At 42.1% G+C, this 17,101-nt stretch overlaps 1 protein-coding gene across 2 annotated transcripts in view; it reads left to right on the top strand.

Moving 5' to 3' along the window:
- Positions 1-17,101, top strand: part of ITGA9 (integrin subunit alpha 9) — a 213,621-nt gene that overhangs the window by 32,107 nt on the left and 164,413 nt on the right. For both annotated transcript variants that reach the window (XR_007378066.1, XM_048950756.1), the window contains exons 10-15: positions 674-779; positions 1,167-1,261; positions 3,882-3,972; positions 4,493-4,538; positions 7,481-7,635; positions 14,278-14,438. Coding sequence is in view for 1 of the 2 variants with exons in the window: in XM_048950756.1 (XP_048806713.1) it covers positions 674-779; positions 1,167-1,261; positions 3,882-3,972; positions 4,493-4,538; positions 7,481-7,635; positions 14,278-14,438 (654 nt within the window). In the remaining variant the exon portion in view is untranslated. The remainder of the gene's footprint in view (positions 1-673; positions 780-1,166; positions 1,262-3,881; positions 3,973-4,492; positions 4,539-7,480; positions 7,636-14,277; positions 14,439-17,101) is intronic.

Raw genomic sequence — 17,101 nt, 5'->3', positions numbered from 1 at the left:
GGATTGTGTAACTAAATCTTGTTTTCTTGTGGAAATGTTCCTTTCCCCTTGAGGGAGGACTGCAAAAAACTGAGGCTTATGTATGTGACCAGAAAGTGGGTGGCAAGAAATACCAGATCCATATATGGCTTCTCATGGCATGTGAATACAAAGTTGATTTATTCTGATGTTTTCTCTGTCTCTTTATTTCATTAAAGCTTTTTCCTTGTTCTTCAATTCAGAAAGCTTTTTGGGGAGTTTGCTTTAATCCTTCCATCCAATACTTGAAAAAGTTTCAAATCCAGTTGCCCAAGCGTTCTCTGCGTAAGGAAGAATTCTCTTTGATTCACTGAGGTTTAGCTGAGTAAGCCTGGATGGAGGCTTTTACTCCTCAGATGAAGTCTGCCAGTGGAGCAAAATCTGAGCTGTTACATTTTAGATGTCTGAAATCTTCATGAGCTCAGTCTGTGCGATTTAGATTTATCATTTAGTTAACTTAGCGGTTTGTTTTTATCTTATCATTTGCCCGCTCTCTGTTTTTTGGTTTTATTATTAACCCTTTCAATTTTTAGCACCCAGCTGACCTACACTGAAAGGGGACTCCTTGGCAATGAGGGTGATAGTCATCTCACAGCTCTGCCCCTGCTTCCTGTGGCAGGGTTCCCCTGAGCCTGCTTTATTTCCTGTTTGCTAGGGTGTGCTGGATGAGCAGCTTGTCCTGGCTGGTGATGGGGCCTACAACGCACACTTCGGGGAGAGCATTGCTGCCCTTGGTGATATCGATGACGATGGGTTCCCAGGTTGGTGCCTTTTCCCAAGAGATGTCGGTGGGGCTGGTCGTGCTGCTCAACTCCTCCCTGGGCTCAACTCCTCCCTGGGCTCATGCTAAGGACAGGTTGCTTGCTTAGGATTTGCCTGCTGAAGTCCTTGGCATCTGGCTGTGTTTGATAACAGTGGATGAGAGCGAAGCCGTTGGTGCTGGTGCCTTACTTTTGGCAGCACGTATTAAGGGCTGACCTGGAGACTGACCTGCTCTCTGTACGCCTGAATTTATTTCTTCCAGGCCACTCAGGGCGTGCTGTTCCATTAAGGCTGAGCTGGTGTTGCTGCAGGTTGTCATCACAAGAGATGGGGGTATTATCCCTTTGCACGGAGATGGAACGTTTGTCATGTGAATTGTTTTACAGATGTTGCCATCGGGGCACCTAAGGAGGATAACTACATAGGAGCAGTGTATATTTATCATGGAGATGCCAACGGGATTGTACCTCAGTACTCAATGGTACGTGGCACCTGCTCTCTTTTACAGTATCTGACTGAAATCTTTTTCCTGGGACCTGCAGGAATTAGCTATACTTAGGGGTCCCCTTATAGGTAGCCTCATGCAGTTCAAGCTCTGCATTGTTTTCTCAGTCCCAGTTTGATGCTATCTTCTCCCAAGGTTTGTCTGTATCTCTGCTGTGAGGTAAAATACTGTTAATCAGGAGATATTTTTCTCTGTCATTTGTTCTAGTCTTACTTCTTGTAGCTTTCTGCTTGAAACAGATGAAGTCTTGGGATTTCCATGTCAGTTTTTAGAAGTAATAGCTCTATTTGAAGTGAAAATTTTGCAGAGATAAAGCATATATAAATGATGGAATGGCCGGTGAGAGTCAGGAGGCTGTGCTTTCTTCCCACGAAGGCAGACCATGAGAAGGAAGAGGACCTAAGTTCTCTTTCATTCTCCCCAGAATTGCCTTTACAGAGCTTGTTGACTTTCTGCTTTGGATATGAGAATACATGACAGTGGTGGATTAAGTGTACCACCTTTCTGGCCACTATTAGGAAGTTAAAGTTAGGCTGGAATAGGCTCACACTGCCCAGTGTGTCCCCTTGTCTCTGTCTAGCACATTTCTTTTTTCCCAGAGCCTAAGTCTTCCCTCCCTTTGTCCATGTGTTTGAAGTTCTGGCTGTTTTGTTTTGTTGCTGGGTGGGATCCTCCACAGTAAATCAGTTTAAGCAGAATTAAAAGAATTTAGTGGTTATAGTGGAGGCTTTTCTGACAGACCATCGAAGTGCAGTCCTTCCTTTTAGCATGTGTATGTCATGCACTGCTTTTTCAAAAAGGCAGTTGAATGTTTCTTTATGGATACTTATAAAATGCACTGATTTGTGGCATTTGGACATCTCTGAGAGCTGCTGGATGTGGGGTTCTCAGGCTGTTCAAAGGCTGGAGCATTTCAGCTGAAGAGAGTCGGGAACTTGATATAGGTTTGGGGTTTTTTGGGGGGGCTGTTCATAGGGAAATGCAACATTTTTGGAAGAGACCAGATCAGCAGGGTGATAAGGAAAACATCCCTCTTGCTATCTCGCCCTCCTAATTGGAGCGGCAAAGGCAGCAGACACAGTGCATGCCTCTCCACTTGCCCTGGAGGGACAGAGCCCAGCTCCAGAAGGTGGCAGGGTGCCTTGACACTGTTTCCCTGAGAAGGCACTATTTTTGTGCCATTTCCCAGGACCAGCAAACCACCAATTCACTTCCTGCATGCAACACCAAAAACTTGGTAACAGCTTCACTTTTTTACCTGTCTGCCCTGGATTTGAATCTAAAGGTGAAAGGGTCTGTATCCTGTTACTGTACCCCTGAGCCGTCTTAATGTGCTGGGTTTCCTTGATTAAATCAGCCAAGAGAGGTGCATGATGGTGGCTGCAGGGTATGCATTTTCACTCATTTATTTTTGTTAGCTTTTCCCCCACCTTTCTTCATTCCCATTGCTGATCATTGGTGCTGCCTTAGGTTACTGTCGTACTTCTGTACCGTAACAACCTGCAGATGGCTGTTGGGATGTGATAGGCAGGATGTACCACGCTAACTAGGAACTCCTGCCCCAGAATGTGATGTAATATGGGGAGGAAGTGCCCTCCAGTTGCATTATCTACCCGTGGGTGGGAGACCAGGGGGATCTGAACATGACAGAGCGCTGGGATCCTTCAAGCTGGCTGTCAGGGTGCAGATGCCAGAATGTCTTTCTTCCCCTCACCTTGGTGTCCTTTTTTCCCACAAAGTTCCTGTCTGACCTTTTGTCAGATACTGTGCAGGAAGATCCCATGGGCCACATGTCCCAAGCTGTGAAGAGCCACCAGCAGCCTCACAACTGCTTGGTGGGATGGGTTTCTTCAGTCTGCAGCTTCTGTAATCAGATGCTGGTTTGAATTCAGGTCTTGCATTGGTGGCCCAGCATACTGAGTAAGAGCTGTGAGACATTGAATTGCCACAGAGAAAGAGATTTTGGTGTATTAATTTGCTTTAGAAAAAGGCATTTGCAATTCAAGCTGTTTAGAGAAAGTTTTTTGTTAGTAATTAAAAGAAAGAAGTGATGTTAGGAGCTAATTAATCTCCGCGTTGGGGAGGCAGAAATGAGGTACAGCTTCTAAACTGACACAAAATACTGCATAATAGTTGATGAAAAACAAATTTTCAAGTGGGGTGAAAATTAATCATTTTGACTTGGAGTATGCTAGCAAACTTTGTGAAAAGAAATGGTTGCACAGGGTTTTCTGTTTCTCTTAATCATTAATTTTGCAAAGATGCTGCTTCAAACTTTTATTTACATAAATGAAAGTAATGAGAAAAAAAACCAACAACGAAGAAAGGAAAATCTCTGGGGCACAGTTGAACTTCCTCCTTTCCCCCATGAAATGTGTTTGATGTACTCTTTATTTGTCTTGGGTCTGCATGAGGGTTGCAATGCAGGTGTGTAAGCCAATGCTGGCCTCTCCTAGCCCTGAGCAGAAGGGCTTCCTGCAGATGTGTGGCACTCCCAGCCCATGAAAATCAGGCTCCAAGGTTTTTCTTCTTTTATCAGAGGCATCTCTGTGTTAGTGACTGTGAGTGATTTCACTTGGTATGTTTTCCACTGCAGAAGCTGTCTGGGCAGACGATAAACCCAACGCTGCGGATGTTTGGGCAGTCCATATCAGGGGGCGTTGATATGGATGGCAATGGTTATCCAGGTATGTGTGCTACTTCACAGCAACAGGATGGAGAACAGTGGAGCTGGTAGCTTCCAGGTTGCTAGTTCTCACAGCTATGGGAGGCTGTTGATGCTCCCTGTGTTCCTGCCTACTCTCTGTTATCTAAAGCTCCTGATAAAAATTCAACTTATTTCTTAGTTCAGATGTTTGGGCAGTCATGGTAACGAACTCAGGTATTAAAGTAGGGAGTGCTTGGTATCCTGACAAGCATCATAAGTTGTGGGGAAGCTGCTCAGTCATGATGATAAACTTACAAAAATGTAGTAATAATGATAATAATAGACAAATTCTGAAGTAGAAGTGAAGTGTCGTTGCAGACATAACCCTGTAATTATGTTTTGGACATAATAAGGGAGTGGCTGGTTGATTCTAGCCAGGAAAGCACTTATTTTCTAATGCATGCTTTGTAATTTACCAACTGACTTGGTGGTGAGAAGTGAATTCTGCATCTCTCTTGTCTGAATTGCCTCTAATTGTCTAAACATTACAAACATTTCAGATATGACTGTTGGAGCCTTCTTGTCAGACCATGTTGTACTACTAAGGTGAGATCGATGTCTTTTGTGCTCCATTGCTGTTTTAATGTTGTTTCTGCTTTCTGTTTATATCTAATGTGGTCTGTGTCCTCTACCCCACAGATTTTCTCCTTAATTTATTGGAGTCAGAAAGCAAACTGGATTGTTTTTCAAGCATAGCATTACAGCTGGTTAGCACTGAAGAACATGCATTTTAATTTAAGCAGAATTCTGAGGGATAACCTCAGTAGGCTTCTCAAGGCTGCGAAGAAACTAATGGGTTAAGGAGATATGTTGCATCTCTGCCTTTTGAGAAAGGTCACTCCAAGTTTGTGAGAAGTTTTTTTTTATTGTTCTTATATGTACATAAAGTACATAAACTATGATTTAAGGAAGCAGAGCGTAGCAAAAAGCCAGCTGCATATGATGCCAGAATTTAATTCTGCGAGTTAGAGTGAGACGCAGGATGAAGTAAGACTCTTCAAGGAAATTAAATATAGAGAAGTGAATACACACAGCATTTGGGTTACTATTCAGTTGTAGGCATTAAATGAAATAGCTTGTTTCATCAGGTGGAGAGAGATGTGACAACTTGGTTCAGCAAATTACTCCAGCGGGAGCAGACTGTATGAGCAGGCTCGAGGCCCACAGACCTAGGGAAAGGAATGGGAAGTTTTAATTTTGCCAATGACTCCAGTATTTCACTTGTAAATATTTAATAGAAAATTTCTGCCAGTAACAAGGTGTCATTAGAAGTGGAAATACCTGTGTCTTAATGGAAGATACAGGGGTGTGGTAAGGCTATCCAGACAAATGCTTGAACTGCTGAACAGTTGTGCCAGCTTACCTGCTGTTAAAAGCAGGGAAATCGTGGCTCTCTTTCCATTTGAGAAAGAGCAAGATAGAGAGACAGGGAGAATGAAATGACAGGTGTAGCAAGTGGTCAAGTCTTTTGAAGTGCTTTCTATGCCATCATCATGCAAGCAGAGGCAGCCAATTGCCTCTCTGTAAAATGCTGTGTGAAGGCCTGAAACAGGACCTCACAGCCCTGCTTCTGTGAAACTGCTTAAAGAACAGCTGTGTCAGGTTCTCCTGCACTGTTGTTCCTTGCAGAATGGAGAAAGGCAGTCAGAAAGATAAGGCAGTGTGCAATGCAGCAGGGTAGTGATCTCCATCAAAGTGTTCAGTTGCTGCCTGTACGTTTCTAGGGAGAATCGAGTGTTACTAATTATGTGGACAGATTGATTAATGGCCCCTGCTGCCGGTTCAGAGTGTGTCTCTTTAGAGGAATCTGTTTAGATTGAGATTAAGATGAAGAAATCAACTTTTTCTTCTTTCAGAAGCCTTTGTAAAGTCTGTTGGCCAAAACCAACAAACATTTTGCCAAGTGATATTAAAGGCTTTTGTGGAAGGCGTGGGGCTTGGGGCAGATTGCAGTTACTGTGTTGCTTGGGTGTGCATTTGGCCATTTAATGGATGTGTTGTGTTTTGTTTGTTTGTTTTTTTTTCCAGTGAATAACCAAGTGAGTTCACATTAAGGAAAAATCAAACAGTGCATCATGACTGGATAAATTTCTTCTTTCTAGAAGAAATATTTTTCTAGATCAATTACAACGTTTACTTCTTTATTTCTCCCCAAGCATTTAGAGAGTAATTTCCATAGTTTGACATAGTCCTAGAGCTCCTAGGAATCTCATTATTTTTCCTCCTTTTTTCTTCTCTTTCCTTCCCCCTGCCACCCCCTACTACTGTATATATTTCTATGATTAGCATCTATCTCCATCTTCCATATCGAACGGCAAACTTAGGCTTTTATTTCAGGCTGTGGTGAAGGAGTCTGAGCAGCTGTCTCAGAGATTGCTGTGAAGCTTGCTCCAGTCAATATGAGTTAGGTGTAACTACAATCCCTGCTCACTGCTCCCCCCTTTTCCACACCTCCAAATTAAGTGGCTTGTGGTGTGAGAGCCCTGAAGTGGTTTGCTCATGGCCTTGTGGAGTGCAGGGACTGTGCCAGAAGTGCCTCTACTGCTTGCTGCAATTTTGTTCATTTATGTATTTATTTCTAATTACTGGATTTGGTTTTGGAGAAGCATGTTCATGATGAACACACAAAGAACTGAAACACGGAGAATAACAGTTCTTGGGATGAAGTCTTTCCTTGGAGCAGCTCTGTAGAACCTGAATTTCTGAGCTGCTTTTCCCTACCAAGCTGGCAGCATCTCTATGCCTTGTGAGAAGGTGTACGTAAGCCCTGGTTGCCCTCAGCTTGATCTGCTTGATCTCTTCAGCCAGGACTACCTGTAGCAAAAGCTTGGTGCAGGACTTAAGGGCTGGAAAGCTTTCATTCTCAGTGCACCAGATGATTCCCGAAACTGAGTTCTGCAATGTGAAAAATGTATGTGTGCAGTCCTTAGCACCTGCTGGGTGAGAGTTGCCCAAATGTTCCCTTTTCTAGAAAATGTGAATGTGGTGTCTGTTGACCTTATGGTGGAAGAAAGAAACGTGCATAGATCCATATCCCACTTCATGCTCCCACCTCAACTTTTGAGTCACAGATTTTACTGTAGATCATTCTGTGGAAACCTAAGGCCTTTGCTTATCCTGTATTCACCATGCTCCTTCAATAATAGATAAAATGGGCTTATTATCCTTTATTGCTAATTTTGTCACTTTTTTTTAATCATCAAGAAGACTTTATGCAACTTTTGATAGAGATAATTGTTACAATTTCCCCTCCTGCCTGTTTGGAGTGTCATGTGGGTATTAAACCTCAATCTCATGCCTTGATTTTCCTTCAGAACCTAGTTGTCTTTGCCATCTATGTCAAGGGCTAATTCATTTTAGAGTTCAAATGCAATCTTCTGTTTCTCATGGTTACTTGAAATCATGCACATTACCAAATGTACTGTATTTTCCTTTGAGCAACTTATCTCTGAATGATTCTTCAATTCAGCTTCTGTATTGATCTCCAGATCCAGACCTGTCATTACCATGGATGTCTCCATTTTCCTGCCAGCGTCCATCAATATCACAGCTCCTCAGTGCCATGACAGCTTGCAGCCTGTTAACTGCCTCAATGTCACCGCGTGCTTTCGTTTCAGTGGCAAGCATGTTCCTGGAGAAATAGGTAAGGTACCTGTGCCAGCACTCTTAGGCTGACATGGAATTGAAGGTTACCTTTGGATCAGTTACAGAACTTTTCCATTAAAGAATTTTTTGTGATGACGTGAGGTATGCTGTTACAGGAAGTTGGAGGCTTCTGAGGTGCTTTCTTTGGCATTTGTCTTAATTTCAGCTGGGACAGAATTGTTTTCTTTAGAGTGTCTGGTATGGTGCTACGTTTTGGTTCTAGGGGAGAAACAATGTTGATAGGACAGCGATGCTTATGGTTGCTGCTAAGCTGTGTATACAGTGCCAAGGCCATTCTAAGTGTAGGGCCCAAGGAGCAGGGAGGGAACAGGATTAGGACAGGTGACTTAAACTGAACAAAGATATCCCGTGCTGTACTGTACTGTCACCATGCAGAAGGTGCCTGTTGATAATGCATTTTTGTGTACATATCCTCTATCATTGTTATCAGAAAGCAACTGATTTGCTCTGGATGAATAGTCTTTGAAAATCTACAAGGAGCTCTTGAAATGGAGCACTGTCAATCCGAACTACGGGTGTTCAGATTCGTATTTGTTCACTGCCAGATGTGAACAAATCCTTTTCAGTGCATCAGTTTACCCATCTGTAAAATGATTATAAATATCCCAGAATTCTACTGACTGTAAGAATATCTTCCAGGTTACTTAGTTACTGTAAACCACACTGAGTTTTTTGGGTGAATGGAATTGTATAAGGTATATAATTGTGCCAACCATTACATCTTGACTGCATTAATTTATTGCCTATGTCTTTTACATCGCAATGTTTATAAGTCTTAGGTATTGTCTTAAGTTTTATGGAATAGATACAGCGTTTCTAAATACCGTAAAGTCTGGATTTATTTAGCTTAGCCACGCTGTTTTAACTTGGCCATGCTTTAGGAATGGTAGTGGTCTTGTTCTCCTACCATTCACATGGAATAAGAACTAGAAGCAGCTTGTTGGAGTCGCTCTTTGCAGCTCAGCACTCTATCACCTGAAAGCCCAGGAAACAGTTATTGAAGATACCTCTGGATTCTAACAGACAGATACAACTGAAACATCATTTTTTATTTCTGCACCTTTTCCTTCCCTGTAAATGATGGCAGACTCTGCAGACAAATGCCTGCTTTGAAACAGTGATGTTTTTGCTTGCTTGCTTTTTAGATATTCTCATCTTCTGTCAGTTAGAAACAACTTGTCCTTGGGTGCTCTAGGGGTGTTTATTTGTGTCTTTAAATTCATGAGTAGAAGTACTTAATATCTCAGGTTTTTGGTGTTTTTTTTTTAAATAATATTTCTAGGGATACTGTTGAAAATGTGTCCTTTTGCTTTAATGTCACATCACCTGCAGCTCATAAATGGTCCGTCTTTGTCTCATTTTAAATCCATGTTCCCCTTTTTCACAAAAGGGCTATCTTCTGCTTTGCTGCATCTTGTAAAAGCCAATTGAATTCCTCTGCATGGTCATACAAACTGTACTCTTGATTTTTCTTGTGGTGAAAGTACATGTGCATCTTCTCTGGTGGCTAACATCTGCCTCATTGCGAGGAATTTTTATTCTATTAAGTAGATGATTATAATACTTCCAACCATTGTCTTTTTATACAATGCTTCTTGTAAAGTGAATAGTCTTGAAAACATTGCAGGCAGAACAATCTGAATGGATAAAAGCCCTCAGGGATATGATTTGGATACAGTATCTCAAACAAGCTTTCAGTTTGTAATCTAACAGGCCATTTTAATTATGTTGTAGTTGAAGAGTATCAACTAACAAAGGGTGGAACAATTCATGGAACTATTACAACTGTTCATCTCTGTGGCTAAATATGGGGAAAAAATATTCCTCTAAGTACATCACTGTCCAGTTTGGACTCTAAAAGGCACGCAGACATTTTGAAATGCTATGGTTAAGTTCTGTGGCAGAAGCACTGAGATGGTCTCAGCTTCAGATGTCTGGGAGCTGTCTGATAAGTCAGGCAGTGAGAGTACAGTGCTCACTGAAAGTGCTGCTCTGCTAACAGTGCTCCCTTTGTCAGTGTGGACTCTCAAAACTGCAGGTTGGGCAGTTTTGAGGCTTTTCTCTGACTTTTGGGCAGCTAATGTTGGTTACCTACTACAGAATGTTTAGAAAGTCAAGGTGCAGGCAGCATTCTTTTGTCTGCAATGCTTATGTGAATTTGTGCTTGTGTCATTAACAGTCTTGGGAAGAAAAGCTATCTTCTAGCAGTGTCTCACACTTGCATGTAAACCATTCCCACTCTTATTTTTCTCCCCCAACAGCAGTTGCAGCACTATTGGTCATGTAATAGCTATCTGGGAGTTGATGGTTACTAATCCAGTGACTGTATATTTCCTATCCCTTTTGTATGTACTGCTTGCAGACCGTGGTCTTCAGAAGTATGAACTTGTAGTAGAAATGATTTTGCCTGAACAAACATCCATGCCCAATTGAATCATGTGCTTTGCTGTAAATGCCAAGCATTGTCCATCCCTCACTCTCCCTCAGTGCTAGCTGGAGGGCTGAGCATCCGCCAACAAACACAGCCAGCCACTGGTATGTCTTGGATTTGTGAGAAATACAGTGATTTGTCTGTCCCCCCCAGACTTTCAGTATTTGTAGAATAATTCTCTCCTCCTGCGTCAGCTCTCACAGGGTGAGAAAGAAAGGAAGTAGCTTTGCTGGATTAGGTAGATGTATGTACTACACACAGTTTAATAAAAGAAAAGGAAGAAAAAAAAATCCCGTAGGCATCTTAAAGTGGCAGAAAATATTCTGTCCTCCTCTGTTAGCTTCTACACTAAGGACGCAGGTAGAGTTTAGATCTGATATAGCTATTGGCATGTAACATGGCTGCATAGCAGGGTGGCTGTGGGGCTACAGGAGGCATGAGCAGTACTGATGAAGACAAGAGGGACTCTGTCATGCCCTGGAAATAACGGTCAAAGGCTCCTGGGGGGTTCTGCACTGCACAGTCACTGTTATTCATGTCATCTTTTATGGGCTATACTGAGAGTTTGTATGCTCAGAATTGCCATGGTTGTTTTGTTCAGTGATGTTTCATGCTTTGCCTGGCCACAGCTACATCTCACGAACCTGAGCATCAGGCTGAATCGCAGTTCAGAAAAGGCAAGAGTGAGAAGTTCTCTTTTAGCCTGGATGAGCAGGATCCAGCAGCCTCTTCAGGCTTCACACTTCTGAGTGACCAGAACAAGAAACAGAAGTTGCTGGTATCTCCATGCATCAGTTCCTTTTATTGCATTCAGTCCGTCTAGAGAATGGATTTTAACATGTGGCCATGATCTAGATAATTTCCTGTACAACATTAAAATCTAAAAAACCAGTACCAGTAGATGGATTAGATGAATTTTAGTGGCTGTGAAAACGAAAGTTTTTGGGTATTTGGCTACAGTTAGATACCTTAGGTAATTCTTCTAACTTTCTCCTTGCTTTTTGCTTCAGATGTGCATTGCTTGTGTGTTGATACATTTCTGGGGCAGTTCTCATGCACCAAATGTTGTTATCTGAGCGTCTAGATTGAGATTTAGTTCAGAATAATGGATTATTTCATATTTTTGCTCTGCTTTGACATGTTTCTAGGATTGAAGAAACATGCCTGATCCAAAACCTGACAAAAGTAGGCACTCCTTATCTGCATCCTGCTGTAGTTTGGTGCAGCAGTGTTATTTGTCTCTTTTTTCCCATCCACTTGGATGCAGGCCTGAATCACTGCTACCCTCTGAATCCCTCAGCAGCATTGCTGGATGTGTTTTTCAGTGCATGCTCGGGGCAGCTTAGCTAACTTCCTACTTAGAAGCTAGGAATGACACAGAAAATTTGAAAGAAGATAAGAAGGCTTTCTGGGAAAGGATGGAAGGCAATGTCCTGTGCGTGTTGTCATTTGCCAGAGCAAACTTTCTAAATAGCTGTTTTGTATTTAAGAGTTTTCTCTGTGAGCAAAGTTCATGAATAATTTTATTCTCACAATTATTGGTATAGAAGATGAAGAAACGCGTTCCTCTTCCAAGGACTTTTCATTCTTATTTAAGAAGTTCTTTAATTTCTCCATGTGCTCTCCAACCCCAGGTCAGTGCCAGTCTGACAGCACGTTATGGGTGGGCTTATTCCTGCAGAGCATTTTGAACCCTGCTTTTTGTGCACCATGGTATCCTCTGAGTGGGCCGTGAAGGGTTTTGCCTACTGGCTGGGGATTTACAGGCCCTCCTTTGCTCAGCCTGCGGCGGTTCTTGTTTCAAACCATAGGATGCTGCTGCCTTGTTTCCCCTCTCTCCTCACTTGTGTCTTCTTCAGGCTGCCTGCTTGCGTGCTGTGCTACCTAAGAGTGGAAATCCACTATAAAAATGCTGTTTACTCAGCAGGTATGTTGCTGTGGTGGCCAGGCACCAGTTGGAGTAACTCTCTTGCCCTGCTGGCGGGGTTTGTCTTGCAGATGTGACCTGCAGTTTCCCAGAGGAGCTGTTATCGACACCTCTTAGGCATATGGGAAAGGAATAGTTACTAGAAAAATGAATCTGTTTGTCTAAGCTCATCAAATCCATGTTAGAGTTTTACTTTAATTGCCTGAAGTGAACAGGCAGATCCCCAGAAAGCATTGCTAGCTATGCTTAAAGCAGCCAGAGGGGGACTTGAGAGCATTACCTGCAAGAGTTAAATCTCCTGCTGGGTGAGAAGGAAGAACTTAAACCACCAGGAGGGATGAGTCTGCCAGTTATTCCCCCCCTCCAGTGGCTTTTTGGAAGCAATGAGGATGGAGAAGGGGGTGAGGGGAAAAAAGCCTTACTCATGATAATTCAGTTTTTCCACCGATGTGTCATCATTGGATATAACATAGAAACAAGTTGTCAAAATAAAGGGGAGGTGGTGGCCGGGCAGGGGGGGGGGATGGGAACGGCGCGGTTTGATTGAAAACATCCACTGCTGCTGTGGTAGCTGGAAACGTTCTGCTTGAGGCCTGCTATGGGGCTGGTGGCGGGACACAGCCTTTCTCAGGGCCTCTGTCCCTCTGGCCACAGCCTGTCCCTTTCTGGAGGGATGTGTGGCCTTGCAGACGCAGGCTGCTCCGGGTCTGCTGGCAGAATTCCTCGGTGTCGCCGAGAGGAGGGAGGCACAGCTTTCAGCCTGCACGCCTCAATGTGGGGTCTTGGAAGCAGACAAGGGAAAATCGGGGATGGGTGTGGGATGTGAACGCTTCAAAGGGAAAGACTGCTGGGATTTCAACCAGGCCAAACCCTGAGCTTCTGATCAGAAAGCATCATGTAGCGCAGTGAGGCAGGCAGGGTGTGACTTACAGAAATGACAGTTGCCCACACAGGCTTTTGCACCAAGTTTATGCTATTGTTAAATGAATTCTTCAAAGTAATGAGACGTTAGTGAATAATAGGGATTAGTGGTGATTGCATGGACGGCAGCATTGATTTTGAGAAACCAATTCTCAGTGATTTTAAAGAAACAACACAATAACAGCACAAAACAAGCAGCAGACAACAACAAAGAGCCCTTCCTGAAATCAGGTAGAAGTCCTCACTGAGTCTAGTCATATATTACATTCATGCTGGTTTTTGTATAGAATTCTAGATTAAAAAAAAATTATATATAAATGGAGCACTTTATCTAGCATCAATCACCAGGAATTTAAAACATGAATAAAAAAGTAGTAATATCACAAACACTCTACTTATGTAATTAATCAGCACCAAAGCTGTTGTGGGCTGTGGTATTCAAAGATAATTAACTAATTAAGCTTATAGTGGATCGATCTTATGGTACTGCCCTTATTGCCTTGATGGTGGCTGAAACCGGTACGGACTATTGCCTGCCTTTCCCCTGTCTGCAGCCAGCAGAGCAAGCTTTCATGCTTCTATTGTAGTTTCCCTGCCCTTATTGTTGACAGAAAAGGTACAGTTTGATTATTTCACTGCTATACTGCTCCTTGATACAGCAAGTTTTCTTTTGGACACAGATACATCCAGCTGCAAATCCATCCGTTGTGTTAAGCTACCTGTGCTGTAGAGCAGCAGGAAACAGGATTTAGGGAGATACAGCTGGTTAGTCTCTGAGGATGTCTTTTATAAGCTGCCAGGGATCTGTACTGTCTGAAAGGAGGATACCAAGTGCAAGGCAGTGATCTCTAGTTAAGGGCTAAATGCAAAGATGACTGTAAGTGAACAAAAGTAACTGTTGGGAAATTCTGCATCCTGTCTGGCTCGTATCTAGTTTGTCCTTTTGTATGAGGAAAGCAAAGCTTGAGGCTTTTGTTGTTTGTATCGTGTTTTTGCTTTTTCTGTTAACAGCATAGTTAATGCTTTTTTTTCTTCTTCTTTTTTTTCTTTCTTTATTAAAGTGTGCTTGTCTAGGTATGTTTTTACATGACTTCCTACTTCTGCTCAGCATCCTTCAGGAAGGGCTGGGAAGCCAGTGGCACAAATCCTGGGAGTATGTCAGTAATTAGATTTGGTTTTGCACAGCCACAGGAAACTTCGTGATTGATTGAGGGCCTGCAAGGCCTGACCTTTATTTAAGTGTGCATGCCTCAGGGGCAACAGGATCCATTGATAGGGGCTGAAATATAGCTATTGTTCACTTACATCCTTTGTTTTCTTCTTTTTCTTTTTTGAAACAGGTTTGAATTATAACCTGACTGCAGATGTAGCAAAGAAGGAAAAGAGCCAACAACCCAGAGTTTACTTTGTGACTTCTGGAGAGACGGTGGGACAGATCACAGAGAAGTTAGAACTGTCATACATGCAGGAAAAATGCAGGCATTTCCTAGCATATGTCAAGGTCAGTTCATTCCTATCTTTATCTGCGTTGGCCTAACTGCAGTTACACCTATTTTTATTTGTATTAATCTTTTTCCCAAAATAGCCAGACAATTAAAGTGTGCAGCGTGGCTCCATACGCACTTAGTTTTTCTACCAAGTGGATGAAGTTTTTCAAGTGGGACATTTGAACTTCTTGTTTGGCATGGCTTGTCAGCATGAGCATACACTGTTGGGCTTTTGAGACTTAATGAGGAATATGTAATTGCCTTACTTTTCATCTGGTACGTTTGTGGGGGAGTTATTCCTTTGTCTTGCTTTGTTGTTACCATCATTTTACTCAAAATAAGGAAGCAAAGTTTTATTTTGGCAAGAGCAGCAAATTTGATGTATTAGTTTTGTGAGGTGTTTTCCTTTGAACCTGGGGCTGATACTGGGATCTGCACGGGAATGACAGGATTATGTAGGATCTTTCCTGAAGCTGTTGCACTCTCAGGTTTGAAAAGCACACCAGTTTTCATTTGGGCTTAAAATTACCATTGGGATAACTGAATTTCATCTATATTGTAAACTGAGAGAATATAGAAGGCACTTCCCAGAGGTGGTGGGACAGAGAGGGTGTCTGTTCTTCATGTGACAAAACTCTTCCAGGCCTGCTAGATAAGACCTCATGACTTGTGCTATCTTTGCTCATAAGCAGCTGTTGAAGAAATGCTGTACAAATGCCATTTTATTTCCCAAGTAAACAGATTTATTTTCTTTTTAGCGCGTTCTCTCTATATCTAGAATGGATTTGAAAATTACATAGAAAGGAGATTTACCTTTTAAACTGCCTCAGTCTTGGAAGCACTAATCTGTACCACCACCCTAGAGAGCAGTATGAGGTAGTTTGATTGTGTGGGTGAGTTTCATATCCTTCTTGCTGAGGGACAGATTCCCATCGAAATGTATGACCTAACCTCAGAGGATGTCAGTTGGTACTGCCTTATTTTTGAGAAACCAGTGGGTCCAAACATCCCTAAATGTATAAACTTTTCCAGGAAACTTCTATGTACCTAAAATATCATGAGAACGGGAGATAAGGTTCATCCTTTGACTTTATCAACATTTTATGCATGGTTGTTGAGGGAAAATCAAATAAATAAAGGGACCACCACTAAGGAAATGATGTCATCTTAAGTTTATGGATCTCTGAGAAGTGACTAGATATCTTCCATGGTTGTTTTTTTTTTCCTGTTTGTTTCTGGAGCAAACTTTGGTTTTTGCTGAGGAAAAGCTTGTGATGGAAAATGTAGATATAAGATTAGATTTTCTTAGTAAGAGTAGCTGTGAATTTAATAATTCTGATCTTTCTCAAACAAGCACATCTGTTCAGGCTTCCATGTATTGAGTTTAGGTGAAAAGGAGCATGACCCTTTCTATCTTAAGCCAATGATGATTTCTTTCACACTAGTCCTATTGAAGTTTTTGGCTACTGTACAGAATATATTAAAAGGCAACATATGCCCAAAAATTGTTACATTTATTGTAGCATTTGCAGCTGATCTTGGGATTGCAAAGGTAAGAACTATTTTTTCTGGACAGTTTCTGGAAAAATTGACTTTTATAGTGAAGAGAAACATTTATAAATGTTTGGATGTGTTAACTTAAAACAGCTGGTTAAAAAACAAGGCTGGTGGCTTTGTATTTTATTTAAGTGGCTATTTTTCACAGTTGGAAGAATCGCAGGAAGCGTCATTTCTGTGTATAAGGGAGAATGCAAATAGTGGAGAGGGACAATCCGTGTAATTTCATGGGAAAGGTGATATCCTGAGACTATGTGACATTAGAAACATCAAAGAGAGACCTACAGACTCTGGAGGAGTGGAAATAATGAGGTCATGATCTCGCACTGATATCCTTAAGTAACAGCTAGTTTAAAAACAGCAAAAACAAGACGAAAACTCCAGACTTGAAACATAAAGAAGTGTCCAAAATTCTGACTGAAACTTTCCTTGATCACATAGTTTTATGATGGAATTGATGATTAAAGGCCTGGGCTTCAAGTATTTTTTAGTAAGTACTTTGCTTAAGCGTTCCTCTGCCCTTTGGTTTACTGTCGCCTCCATGGCTGATGAAGTTGTTTGCAGCTGCATCCTTAATCTATTCACTTTATTCTGTGTTTGAGTCCCTGGTGATAAGTAGACTCGTAGGTTAATATGAGGCTGTCAGTTTTGTGTAATGCCTGTGATGAGGGATAGAGATCCTGTCTGGACTTGTGCATGACCTCATGTGCCAGCTTGACAAACCATCCTGGGGAGGCAAGGCACCCAGTCCAATTGACATACAGCACAGATCTGTACATTGCCTTAGTTAAATGAAAGCCTGTGCCAAGCCTTGCGGGGTGGCATGGTCTTAGCAACAAGTAGTTATTGCATGCTGGTGATGTAAAACTGGAGGACTGAAGAAACTCATGGAAGAACTAGGTTTGTACAAGCTCGCTATGATCTCTTTTGAGATCTGAGGAGACATCAATGAAACCAAGCACTAAAGAATTGAAGGCTGCAGATGAACTGGCAAGGATAATGGTTAAATCATTCTGCAGTTAAGAATCCTCACTGTTCTGATCACGACTTGTTTTCTATTTGTGCTCTCAGGACAGGAGCTACTGTCCTTCTGCTACTGAATTTGAGTGCTAAAGTCTGT

Source organism: Lagopus muta, chromosome 7, assembly GCF_023343835.1.
Source record: "Lagopus muta isolate bLagMut1 chromosome 7, bLagMut1 primary, whole genome shotgun sequence".
In the NCBI taxonomy this organism is placed as follows: domain Eukaryota; kingdom Metazoa; phylum Chordata; class Aves; order Galliformes; family Phasianidae; genus Lagopus; species Lagopus muta.
This window is presented reverse-complemented; position numbering and strand designations above follow the sequence as displayed.